A 12,544-nucleotide genomic window follows, 5' to 3' on the forward strand; every position below is an offset into this window, starting at 1 on the left:
ATTTGGAGAGGGCGTTGCCTCTGGGCGGAATCTCAGGATACCACCAGCAGGGCCAGGGCGAGGCCAAGCCACCGGAGTCCCGCCTCCTCCGTCCGGGCCCGCCCCGGAGCTGCCCGCCGCCGCGTGCCCGCTCCCACCGGAAGTGCGTCACTAGCTAGGCGCTTCGCCACCCGCGGCCTTAACTAGAAGTCGAAACAAAACAAGCGGCCGAGGCGGCGGCAGCGGCGACGGGACAGGGGAGGGGCGCGCCGGAACCGGAACCGACCAGACGCCGGAACCGGAACCGAGAGCGGGTTGCCAGGGCCCTAAGAGGGCTGGCGGCGGCGGCCTCGCTCGGTGAGTGGGACGGGCTGCCACTGGCCTGTCTGGCTGGAGCCGGGAAGGCCGCGACGCGGGCCCCGGGCTGCCTGTTCAAGGTCACGGGCCGTGCCAGCCTCGACCCCTCGAGCCCCGCGGCGTGCCGGGCCCACCGATGCAGGCGGGGCCGTTACTCTACCCCCGGGGTCGGCCTCCTGCCTCCGAGAGGGCTGGCGGCTAACGAAGGCGGCTTCCTGGAGGAGGTGGTGGCGGGCCCAGGGTTTGGAGGCTGGAGCTGAGTCGCAGCCCTGCCGGGGCGCTGGTCTCTAGTCAGTAACCCCGCGCAGCAGGATAGGTCGGAATGGTCTCTAGACAGCCCCTTTCTTGTCTCGGTATCCCCAGGAGAAGTGGGAGGGACGCGACCTTAAGCTGAGGCCTGGTGCAGAGGCGGAGGGTGCCCCCCACCCCAGCTATGGATCTGTCGTCATTAAAGATCCAACCTCCTAGTCCCCCATAGAAGAACATCCCTCTAATCCTCCACCACACACACACCTTGGGGAACACAAGTAGTCAATATTTACTACCATCTCGGGCCAGGCTTGAGGGTGCAACGGGTCCTGGATTCATAGTTCATCCCCACTGTTGTCTCAATTTTGAAAACTTTATTTTGGATGGAAAAACAGTCCAGAATCTGCTGATGGGTCTGTGGGAAACTGAATAGAAAGTCTCTAGCCCAGTGCTGATGAGTGAGTGGACCTGGAAAAGAAGGGGATGATGTCGGCTTCATTCTCAAACTGGATGCTCGTCCTGCCTTGGCTCTGGGGCAAGATTGCTGCTGAAAGGGTAGTGTGACAGCTACTCTTTTCTCCCCAGCTTTTGCAGGCCCTTTTCTGCTTGGGATAGCAGTTGGAGAGAAAAATGTCTTCTGGGATGTGGGAAGAAAAACCAAACCGTGCATAGGAATAAATTCAGAGGAGGGTGGGAGTTGGCAGGTGGCAGGTGGAGCATCTTAACATCAGGACCTTGCCTGGGCAATGATAGCACCTGGGCTGAGGCTGTCTTGAGCCACAGAGCCTGGTCCCTTTGCTGTTTGATCGTCTTCTCCTTTCTGCCTTCCTCCTCCACCTCCAACTTCTTGGGTGGTGACTAAGCAGCCAGTGAGAGTGAGGAAAAGTGAGCACCCTGCTCAGAGTGCCAGCCCTGTGGGCTGGAGCCATGGCTTCTCTCCAGATTGGTTGAGGAGACAGGTTCCAGGCTATGGCTGCCTTGACCTGGCGCCTCTTCAGTAAGGCAGGCTCCTATCTTTGTGGGTCTGTATGGCAGGCATTTAGGAGTCTCTGCCAGAAGTTGTTGCTACTTGTATCGTTTATTCCTTCAGAATAGTCTGAGAGTGTCCAGGGCTACATTAGGTGATGGAGAGATAGTGTTCTATAGGCTTAGTCATATTCTGGGGTTGCTGAGCCCTGGCTGTGACTGAGGAGCAAATTGGGCCTTGGTGGTGATCACTGGTCCCTTTTCATTAGGCTGTTGGTTCCTTGTTGGAGAATTTGGCCCCAAAGAGTTGCCAAGATAGCTGGGCCAGGAAGAAAGCGCCGTAGCCCTGACCCAGACGCCGTTACCGACCCCGGGGCACTCTGGCTGTCGACCAAGCGGCTCAAGATGTCTGGTGGGGCCAGCGCCACAGGCCCAAGGAGGGGTCCCCCAGGATTGGAGGAGGCCACCAGTAAGAAGAAGCAGAAGGATCGAGCAAACCAGGAGAGCAAGGATGGAGATCCTAGGAGAGGTGATTGTGATATTCCCACAGTACTTGTGGTCTCCACCCTGTTGAGCATGCAGACTAGGGGTTGAGAGATGACATTTTTACTGTTCCTTCTGTTTTGGTCTGATACTGAGAGAAGGACTCAGAGCAGGCTTGGTAGAGTCTCAGCTTTAAGTCTATGTACCTGTCTGAGATCCTGAAGATGGTGCTTGGTGGAGTGGTAGGGTCTTGGAGACTACCTCCCCATCATCATTTCCCGGTTCTTTGTTGTCAGGGTCGGCATCTTCTCAGGAGGAGCAGGCCAAAGAGGGTGAGTAATAAATAGGCCTTTTGGGTGCTAGAGTGCTGGGGGTGGGGAGGAAACACTGGGGCTATAATGCCTTCATCTGGAGCAGTTCTGTTAGGGCTAGGTCTCTGGCACCTGTTTATCTCCATCAGGAGCTTATGGAGACCCTCATAGTCTCATTGGTACTCCTACAGAGTTGTTGCTTGATTGGAGGCAGAGTGCAGATGAGGTGATCGTCAAGCTGCGTGTGGGAGCAGGTCCCCTGCGGCTGGAGGAAGTGGATGCTGCTTTCACGGACACAGACTGCGTGGTACGGCTTCCAGGTATGTCCATCTGCCCTGAGCCCAGTGGTGTATTTGAATCCTCTGATATTTCCCACCCTAGCTCACTGCCCCTACTCTGTCTCCAGGTGGTCGGCAGTGGGGTGGTGTTTTCTACGCTGAAATAGAAAGTTCTTGCACCAAAGTACAAGCTCGTAAAGGTGGCCTCCTGCAGCTGGCACTGCCCAAGAAGGTGCCTCTGCTCACATGGCCCTCTCTTCTGGTAAGTTCCACAGCAGAGTAGGGTAGGGATAACCAGTGTAGTTGACAGGGCCTGACTGCTGTATCTTTGATAGAAGAAACCTCTAGGGACCCAGGAGGTGGTACCAGGGCTGCGGTGCCAGGAGAATGGGCAGGAGCCATCTCCCATTGCTCTGGAGCCAGGCCCTGAGCCCCGTCGGGCTAAACAGGAGGCCCGGAACCAGAAGCGGGCCCAGGGCCGTGGTGAGGTAGGCGCAGGGGCTGGCCCCGGGGCCCAGGCAGGCCCCAGCGCCAAGAGGGCTGTGCATCTCCGCAGAGGGCCAGAGGGGGAAGGGTCCAGAGATGGGCCTGGACCCCGGGGTGATGCCCCCCCCTTCTTGGCTGAGACAGCCACCCAGGTGAGAGTGGGGTACCTGTGGGAGCTGGGAGAGGGGAGAGTTGGGAGATGGTCAGCAGTGGGGGGACACCTCCCAGACCTGCAGCTGATCCTGCCCACAATCTTGCCACAAATAGGCTGAAGCTGAGGAACAGCTCCGGGTACCACCATTGAACCCCCAGACTTGCCTCTTGGGCTCAGAGGAGAATCTAGCACTCTTGGCAGGAGAAAAGACTGTGTCTCCCAGAAATGATCCAGTCTCCCCAGCCATGGCCCGGAGCAGAGACCCTGAGAAAGGTGACCGTTCCAAAGAGGAGATGGCAGTGGCAGCAGATGCTGTAACCTTGGTGGATGGTAAAGGTGGGACTAGGGGTGGGCAGGCAGAGCCCTAGATTGGGTTGCAAGGTTGGTGGGTGGATAGGGAATAGAACAGCAGTGGGCTGGAACCTGTCCTGGGTGGTGCTGAGCTGTGGTCTCAACGTAGAGCCGGAATCCATGGTGAACCTGGCATTTGTCAAGAATGACTCATATGAGAAGGGGCCAGATTCCGTGGTGGTGCACGTGTACGTGAAAGAAATCCGCAGGGACACCTCTCGAGTGCTTTTCCGCGAGCAGGACTTCACACTTATCTTCCAGACCAGGTGGGTGGGTAGGCAGGAGCTGGGGCAGAGGGTACACTTCAGGCAGGACAGTGTATCTAATGCTCTTTTTCCCTACCCTTCCTACTGCCCTTTCCCTGGTCTGCTTCTGCAGGGATGGAAACTTCCTGAGACTACACCCGGGCTGTGGGCCCCACACCCTCTTCCGTTGGCAGGTGAAGCTCAGGTGGGTGGTTCTCGGCCCCCAAGCACTGTGCCTTGTCCCACCCTGGGCTCAGTCTCCCTGGCCCAGCTAGCCCGACACCTACTTCACCTAAGTCCCTGAGTTCAGCCTTTCCCCACAGGAACCTGATTGAACCTGAGCAGTGCACCTTCTGCTTCACTGCCTCTCGCATTGACATCTGCCTCCGTAAGCGGCAAAGTCAGCGCTGGGGGGGCCTGGAGGCCCCAGCTGCACGAGGTCTGCACACGAGCTCCCTTCATTGTCCAGCCTTCATAACCCGGACCCCCAACCCCTGCCACATGCTGCTAACCACCAGCCCCCTCATTCCCCCTTTTTAAGGTGCAGTGGGTGGTGCAAAGGTTGCCGTGCCGACAGGTCCAACCCCTCTGGATTCAGCACCACCAGGAGGCACCCCTCACCCCCTCACAGGACAGGAGGAAGCTCGGGCTGTGGAGAAGGAAAAACCCAAGCCTCGGTCTGAGGACACGGGGTTGGATGGTGTGGCTGCCCGTACCCCCATGGAGCATGTAGCCCCAAAGCCAGAGCCACACCTGGCCTCGGTGAGAATCCTGGGGTGGGGAGGGCCAAGGGTAAAGGCTGGAGAGCCTCAGGGCTACTATTTCATGCCCCTCCTTGCTCCTACAGCCCAAGCCCACATGTATGGTGCCTCCAATGCCCCATAGCCCAGTGAGTGGAGACAGTGTGGAGGAAGAGGAGGAGGAAGAGAAGAAGGTGTGTCTGCCAGGCTTCACTGGCCTTGTCAACCTAGGCAACACTTGCTTCATGAACAGTGTTATTCAGTCTTTGTCTAACACTCGGGAGCTCCGTGACTTCTTCCACGGTGAGAGCAGGACCAGGAGCCAAGGGCTGTGGGCAGAGGGGATGCCTTTCCCCGCTCACACTTCTACTTGGCTGCTGTCCCTAGACCGCTCCTTTGAGACTGAGATCAACTACAACAACCCATTGGGGACTGGTGGGCGTCTGGCCATTGGCTTTGCTGTGCTGCTCCGGGCGCTGTGGAAGGGCACTCACCATGCCTTCCAGCCTTCCAAGTTGAAGGTGACCTGTGGCCACTCCCACCCTGGCTAGATAGGGTGGGGAAGGCTAGCCACCTGGGTATGTGGTGGGTGTTGGGGCTCCGTGCTCACACTTGGCCCCTGTATCCAGGCCATTGTGGCGAGCAAGGCCAGCCAGTTCACAGGCTATGCACAGCATGATGCCCAGGAGTTCATGGCTTTCTTGCTGGATGGGCTGCATGAAGACCTGAATCGCATTCAGAACAAGCCCTACACAGAGACTGTGGACTCGGATGGGCGGCCTGATGAGGTCAGGATTGTGGGCAGAGGTGGGCATATCTCATGTATATCCCAGTCCCTGGGTCTCCTTGATCCTCACCACTCTGCTCCTCAGGTGGTGGCTGAAGAAGCATGGCAGCGGCATAAGATGCGGAATGACTCTTTCATCGTAGACCTATTTCAGGGGCAGTATAAGTCGAAGCTGGTGTGCCCTGTGTGTGCCAAGGTGTGAAGGGCTCCCCTGGAAAGAGGCCTCTAGCTTGGTCTAGATAGCCTGGTTAATTTGTAGTTGGGGGCATGTACATCTCAAGATGTTGTTTGAGCAAAGAGACTGACAGGGAGGTCTTCAGCTTCTTTGTGGGCTGCGGAGGTCAGGCTGGATAGCTCTCCTAACTGAGATAAAAGGGGTGTTTGGGTTCAAAGCCAGCATATTTGGTGGGGCCGGGGTATGGGTAAGATTGGAAAGACAGTTAGGGTACAGGTGAGAGACAAATTGATATGTGGCGAGGCTGAGCAAGGCCTCAATTGCCAGAAAGAGGGAGTATTCTCTCCTGGTGGCCATCCTAGTCTGTACAGTATTCTCAAGCCTGAGAGTTGAGAATACTGAGGCCCTAGAGCCATCCGAGTACCTGGGTTGGGCCCCCTGGGTGTAAGCATCCCGTCCCTCACTCCCTGTGCAGCCACCTGGTGCCACTTGTGTATCCCAGGTCTCCATCACTTTCGACCCATTCCTCTACCTGCCGGTACCCTTGCCACAGAAGCAGAAGGTTCTCCCCGTCTTCTATTTTGCCCGGGAGCCCCACAGCAAACCTATCAAGGTGAGAGAAGTGGGCTCCTATTTCTGGGCATCCCAGAGACCCTGGTCCACCTCCCCCATGGACTCTACTTTTGTTACCAGTTTCTGGTGAGCATCAGCAAGGAGAACTCCAGCGCAAGTGAAGTGTTGGACTCCCTCTCTCAGAGTGTCCACGTGAAGCCTGAGAACCTGCGTCTGGCTGAGGTACATCTGTCCTTCCCTAGAGTCTTAGGCACACAGATCTATATATACGTGCTTTCAACACAAACCCATGTGAACACATACGTCTGAATTCATACCTATACACCTATGTACATGTGACTCCACAAAACCCACTGGTGTGTTAGGGGTTTAGGCACGGTTGAAGCCAGGCATTTGGGTTGTGTAACAAAAGTGCCCTCAGTTCTCCAGGTTGCCATCGTCAGGGTTTACTCCCCCTTTGGTGGGGACCCTCAGCTGCTTTTCCATCTTCATACAAGGAGCTGGAGCTTTCTAGCAGCTGTGGTTCTCCCTCTATCCTGCTGCTCCCTCATATTATCCCACATCTGTGTGCTAGTCTTTCACAAAGATTCCTAGCTTCTGGCCTAGAAGTGCTGTCTTTGGGGATAAAAGTAGGAAGGAGCCTCCTCAGATATGGCCCCACCATAACAGCCATGTTGCAGTCTCAGCAGGGCCCCACTGATTGATAGAGTAGAGGCCTTAGGTATGGAGTGCTGGTCTGGTAGGTACCTTTCCCACTCCCAGCTTTCAGACTCTTTGATGCAGCCGGCTGCTTATTTTGTTGGGCACTGAAGCTGGTGCCAGCAGAGGCATATGATGCTTTGAGGCCACAATCTCCCCTCTGCTGCCCAGATCCAAGTTCAGGGCCAAGCCTCCTCGTTGTGCCCTGAGTCAGGGCTAGAGAAAGGGCTCGTCCTCACATAGGATCTGTGTGTTCTCTGCCCCCAGGTGATAAAGAATCGTTTCCACCGTGTGTTCCTGCCCTCCCACTCATTGGACACCGTGTCCCCATCTGACACACTCCTCTGCTTTGAGCTGCTATCCCCAGAGTTGGCTAAGGAACGGTTGGTGGTGCTAGAGGTGCAGCAGGTAAGTGAGGACCAACCTGATGACACAGGGGCCTGTGGAACAGGGGCATGTTCACTGGAGCTGGCCTTGCTGAGCCAAACAACCCACCCTAGCGCCCCCAGGTGCCCAGCATCCCCATCTCCAAGTGTGCAGCCTGCCAGCGGAAGCAGCAGTCAGAAGATGAGAAGCTGAAGCGCTGTACTCGGTGCTACCGTGTGGGCTACTGCAACCAGTGAGGACCCTGTGGTCTCCCCCTCCCAAACCCTGCTGTCCATGTTTCACTTGCCATCCTACCTCCTCTCCACATAAAGGCACATATTTAAAACCCCTTGCTTATCATTCTACTCTGCTAGGGTCTGACTTTTAAGGGTTGGGGTGGGGGGTAGGGTTGGCACATGCAGTTCCTAAGGACAGAGGCTAGCTCCCAGTGGAGAGTCATAAGAAGTGAGGCCTTGGCCCTATTCTTAGTTCCCCCTTCCCTCCAGGCTCTGCCAGAAAACCCACTGGCCTGACCACAAGGGTCTCTGCCGCCCTGAGAACATTGGCTACCCATTTCTGGTCAGTGTACCTGCCTCACGTCTCACTTATGCTCGTCTTGCTCAGCTGCTAGAGGGCTATGCCCGGTGAGTGCCCAGTGGTTGGATTAGGGTGGGGTAGTTGGGGGAGCAGAGATGTCAGGTAGGCTTGTCAGGATTCTTACTTGCCTTGCTGCCTGTTGCCAGGTACTCTGTGAGTGTATTCCAGCCACCCTTCCAGCCTGGCCGCATGGCCTTGGAGTCCCAGGGCCCTGGCTGCACTACGTTGCTCTCCACTAGCTCCCTGGAGGCTGGGGACAGTGAGAGGGACCCGATTCAGCCGCCTGAGCTCCAGTTGGTGACCCCTGTGGCTGAGGGGGACACAGGGGTCCCTCGGGCATGGGCGGCCCCTGACCGGGGCCCTGTGCCCAGCACCAGTGGCGTTTCTTCTGAGGTGCTGGCCAGTGGGCCTGTTGAAGTTGGCTCCTTGCCTGCTGGTGAGAGGGTGTCTCGGCCCGAAGGTAAGAGTCTGCTAAAAAGCTCTGCGGCTGGGGTAGGGGAGGTTGGGGGAAGCTTATTTTGGTCCCAGTAGGTAGGAGAGCTCTGATTTTATGTTTTTTCACAGCTGCTGTGCCCGGATATCAGCATCCAAGTGAAGCCATGAACGCCCACACACCCCAGTTCTTCATCTATAAAATTGATGCATCTAACCGAGAGCAGCGGCTGGAGGACAAAGGTGTCTGAGGCTATGGGTGGGAGCCACGGGGTAGCCTGGGCTGGCCACTCCCGCAGCTACGTGACCCCTCTCCCTGCCCATTTCTAGGAGACACCCCCCTGGAGCTGGGTGAGGACTGTAGTCTGGCTCTAGTTTGGCGAAACAATGAGCGCCTACAGGAGTTTGTGTTGGTAGCCTCCAAGGAGCTGGAATGTGCTGAGGATCCAGGGTCTGCTGGGGAGGCTGCCCGTGCTGGCCACTTCACTCTGGACCAGTGCCTGAACCTCTTCACTCGGCCTGAGGTGCTGGCACCGGAGGAGGCTTGGTGAGGACAGGGCAGCAGGCAGGGAGTGGGCTGGGTAGAGTGGAGATTTGCTGGCCTTGACCCCACCTCTGGTCTTCTACCAGGTACTGCCCACAGTGTAAACAACACCGAGAGGCCTCCAAGCAGCTGTTGCTATGGCGCCTTCCTAACGTACTTATTGTTCAGCTCAAGCGCTTCTCCTTTCGGAGTTTCATCTGGCGTGACAAGATCAATGACTTGGTGGAGTTCCCCGTTCGGTGAGCCATGAGCCCTGGTCCCTGTGGTCTGGTCGTGGCGGGTATAGCATCCTGGGTACTTGTTGACTGTCTCACGTTTCTGTGGCTGGGACCACAGGAATCTGGACCTGAGCAAGTTCTGCATCGGTCAGAAAGAGGAACAGCTGCCTAGCTACGACCTGTATGCTGTCATCAACCACTACGGAGGCATGATTGGCGGCCACTACACTGCCTGTGCGCGTCTACCCAATGACCGCAGCAGCCAGCGCAGCGACGTGGGTGAGGGCACACGCAGCCAGCAGGATAGGTGGTAGGGGTGGTGGTGCAGGTTATGTTCACACTCTTCCCACCTCGCTGTAGGCTGGCGCTTGTTTGATGACAGCACGGTGACAACAGTAGACGAGAGCCAGGTCGTGACGCGTTATGCCTATGTACTCTTCTACCGTCGGCGAAACTCTCCTGTGGAGAGGCCCCCCAGGGCAGGTCACTCTGAGCACCACCCAGACCTAGGCCCTGCAGCTGAGGCTGCTGCCAGCCAGGTGAGGCATGGGAGAGGCTTCACAGGTTAGGGAGCTCAACTCACAGATGGGATGGGGTGGGCACAGCCTTTTCTCCTCCAGCCATAGGTCCCTGGAGTCTTGGGATTCGTGATCCTCTTACATCAGAGTCCTAACTAGAGGGATTCCCGTGCTGTAGTGACACTTATAAAGGTGCACACACACCAGCACGTTGCTGTTGGCGTACATATAGGCATTCTCTTGGCACAGGCTAAGTAGTTGCTTTGAATCTCACTGGGTAGGTTGTCATAGATAGACTGTACCTTACATTCTCCCTGCTTCCCCATGCACCTTCCTCACATGCCAGCCAGCCCACAGACCCTCACTTGTCATAACTCCTTTTTCTGATGTGCACTTAGGACAGGGCCTATCCAGGCTGGCCATGGGCTAGGGTGGCCGCCACCTTCTCTGAGGTGAGCGTCTGTCCCTGCTGAGCCCTCGGGGTCTTCTGTCCCTTACTGATGTGGAGAGCCATAGTTCTGGTTGGTGGGCACAGCTGTATCTCTTGACTGGTTTCTTCTTTGCTGTCCGCTCCTCCCTTGAGCCCTTTCTGGTCAGATGCAGAGGAATCCTGATAGAAGATGGTCACAGTCTATCTGGACATGGGTGGGAGGGAGCCAGATTACTCGGGTTGGCAGTTCTATCCTCTATGAGCTCCTCTGTGGGAGGCCTGGGTTAAAAAGCTGGCAAAAAAAAAAAAAAGCTGGCCAGCTAACTATCTCCTCCCTCCTTTGGCCAACCCCTGTGGGAAGCTGCATGTCAATTGGGAAGCTTCTTGATGGGGCCAAAATGCTGTCAAGATTCGCCTGCCTTGGTGCTCTGTCTGGACAACCCTGAGAATCGCCCGCTTGGCTCCCATCTGCCCACCTCCCAGCTGCTTGACTTGGGTTGTGTCAGGGGTTATTGCCAGTCACCATGGGTGGGACTTCATGGCCAGGGGTCTTGGGAACACTGGGTCCCTCCCTACCCCCTGCCCCAGGTGCTGATGGCCGTTTCCGCACACTGTAGGCTTCCCGGATTTGGCAGGAGCTGGAGGCCGAGGAGGAACCGGTACCCGAGGGGCCTGTGCCCCTGGGTCCCTGGGGTCCCCAAGACTGGGTGGGCCCCCCACCACGTGGCCCTACCACACCAGATGAGGGCTGTCTCCGGTACTTTGTTCTGGGCACCGTGGCAGCTTTGGTGGCCCTCGTGCTCAACGTGTTCTATCCTCTGGTATCCCAGAGTCCCTGGAGATGAGCTCACCTGCAGGCAGCTGCTGTGAGCTGGCCCACCTGCCTGCCTACTGGGCAATGTCTGCCTCTGTGGTGGGGACCAACTCTGGGCTTGGGCCTCAGTGTGTGCATCTGGTGGAAGAGGGTGGGGAATGTGGTTCCTGCAGGGGCAGAGCATCCTAGGGTGGGTATCTGTCCAGCTGTCTGTCCGTTTGTCCTGCTGCTCTGATCCTTGGCCTGGGGCTTAGCCCTGCCCAAGCAGCTTCCTGTATTTAAAGTGTTAATAAAGTGAGACTGTTCAGGCCCAATCTTGTCTCTCTGTCTCAACGCCGCTGCTGTCCGCGCCTGCCTTGGGGCCCTCCCTTGGGTGCCGGGACTCTGAGCCAGCACCCCCGGGATGCCAGGCAGCATACCGGGCAGCCCCCAACCCCTGTCCTCATATTCTGTTGCAGGGACTAGGCCCTGGCCAGGCCCCCGAGGTGGCCCCCACGCGGACAGCCCCTGAACGCTTCGCCCCCTCTGTGGACCGCCCAGCCCCCACCTACAGCAACATGGAGGAGGTCGATTAGCAGGTCCCTGGCTGGTGGGGTGGGGTGGGGACTGGGTTTGGGGAATCCCTGACAAAAGGGCCAGCTCTTTGCCGCTTCTCTTTCTCTAACCCAGAGGACACTGGCTTCATCATTTTGGGTTGGGGGTATGATTGAGGTGGGAACCTCACAGGTTGGGCCCTCTTGTCAGCTTGACCCTCCCAACCCATGGGTCTTGGCTTCTCCAGCCACCCCTCAGTGCTGCGTGATTTGATTCTCAGTTGTACCTTCAATTCTTTCTGACTCGCATCATAAACGTTATAATTTTATTCTTAAAAATTGTAATTTTTTTTTTGCATTTTGGAAGTGATTGCTGCTGTTTAAATATATTTTAAAAATAAATGATAAATAAGCAGATCTAGTGAGTGTGATGCACCAGGTGCTGTGGACACCTTTTCCCATCATCTAGAGGGTGTGTTCGCGTGTGTGTGTGTGCACGTGCACGCTAAAGACCCTGAAAGTGCTCTGGTCTGAGGAGAGATTGTGGGATCCTACCTCAGCCCCTGTGGGTCACGAAGCCATCATCTTTCTGAGGCCTACCTGCCGTCCTTTGGTCCCACCAGTTCTGGGTCTCACGTGGAGGCAGCTATGTTTGACATCATTATCAATACTTCACACCTAAAGAATGGATGCATACCCCATGAGGCTTCAGAGGCTGGGGTAAAAGGCACTGGAGTAGCCTGCGGCTGATAGCCAGACAGCAGGTCATGGAGGACTTGCTGGCGAACAGGAAGCACTGGAGTACTGTCTTTCTCCTTTCCTAGTATCAGGTCTTTCTTGCTGTAGTCTGAGCACCATCTGGATCCCTTAGTGGAGAACAGAGCAGAAAGAAATGCTCTGGGGAGAAAGATCCTGCTCCAAAAAGAGGACAGGCAGCAAGCCCAGAGCTCGTCTTGGCTGCCATTGTGTGGAATGGAAGGTGCAGTGTCCTGGTAGGCCATTTCTTCTAGTCTTTGAGACGTTGGCTCCTGGACTTTGCCCCAGGCTGTTCACCCATCGTGGGTTTGCAGTCTTGTCCTAGTCTCAGAGCCTCTGTTACCTTGCACATACACATATCAAGGGAAAATTTTTTTTTTTTAAGATTTATTTATTCATGAGAGACACAGAAGAGAGAGAGAGACATAGACATAGGCAGAGGGAGAAGCAGGCTCCCTACAGCAAGCCTGATGCAGGACTTACTTGATCCTGGACCCCAAGAT

General features: G+C 56.3%; 1 protein-coding gene across 23 annotated transcripts; it reads left to right on the forward strand.

Moving 5' to 3' along the window:
- Positions 1–155: 155 nt before the first annotated feature.
- Positions 156–11,695, forward strand: USP19 (ubiquitin specific peptidase 19). 23 transcript variants are annotated; one of them, XM_055343849.1, is made up of 27 exons: positions 156–336; positions 1,821–2,080; positions 2,331–2,366; positions 2,537–2,665; positions 2,752–2,885; positions 2,959–3,261; positions 3,377–3,599; positions 3,724–3,880; positions 3,993–4,064; positions 4,183–4,298; positions 4,407–4,621; positions 4,707–4,902; positions 4,987–5,120; positions 5,229–5,387; positions 5,472–5,582; positions 6,064–6,174; positions 6,255–6,356; positions 7,101–7,241; positions 7,334–7,452; positions 7,706–7,843; positions 7,943–8,256; positions 8,361–8,471; positions 8,559–8,775; positions 8,859–9,011; positions 9,109–9,269; positions 9,351–9,529; positions 10,556–11,066. In XM_055343849.1, the coding sequence occupies exons 2-27, from the start codon at positions 1,957–1,959 to the stop codon at positions 10,781–10,783; spliced, it is 4,083 nt and encodes a 1,360-aa protein (XP_055199824.1). In that variant the 5' UTR covers positions 156–336; positions 1,821–1,956; the 3' UTR covers positions 10,784–11,066. The 23 variants fall into 23 exon arrangements, with proteins under 23 accessions (XP_055199824.1, XP_055199822.1, XP_055199828.1 ...); XM_055343847.1 differs by having other exon boundaries at positions 2,962–3,261; positions 4,401–4,621; XM_055343853.1 differs by having other exon boundaries at positions 2,962–3,261; positions 3,377–3,593.
- Positions 11,696–12,544: the final 849 nt, after the last annotated feature.

Source organism: Nyctereutes procyonoides, unplaced genomic scaffold (genome assembly GCF_905146905.1).
Source record: "Nyctereutes procyonoides isolate TBG_1078 unplaced genomic scaffold, NYPRO_anot_genome, whole genome shotgun sequence".
NCBI lineage: Eukaryota > Metazoa > Chordata > Mammalia > Carnivora > Canidae > Nyctereutes > Nyctereutes procyonoides.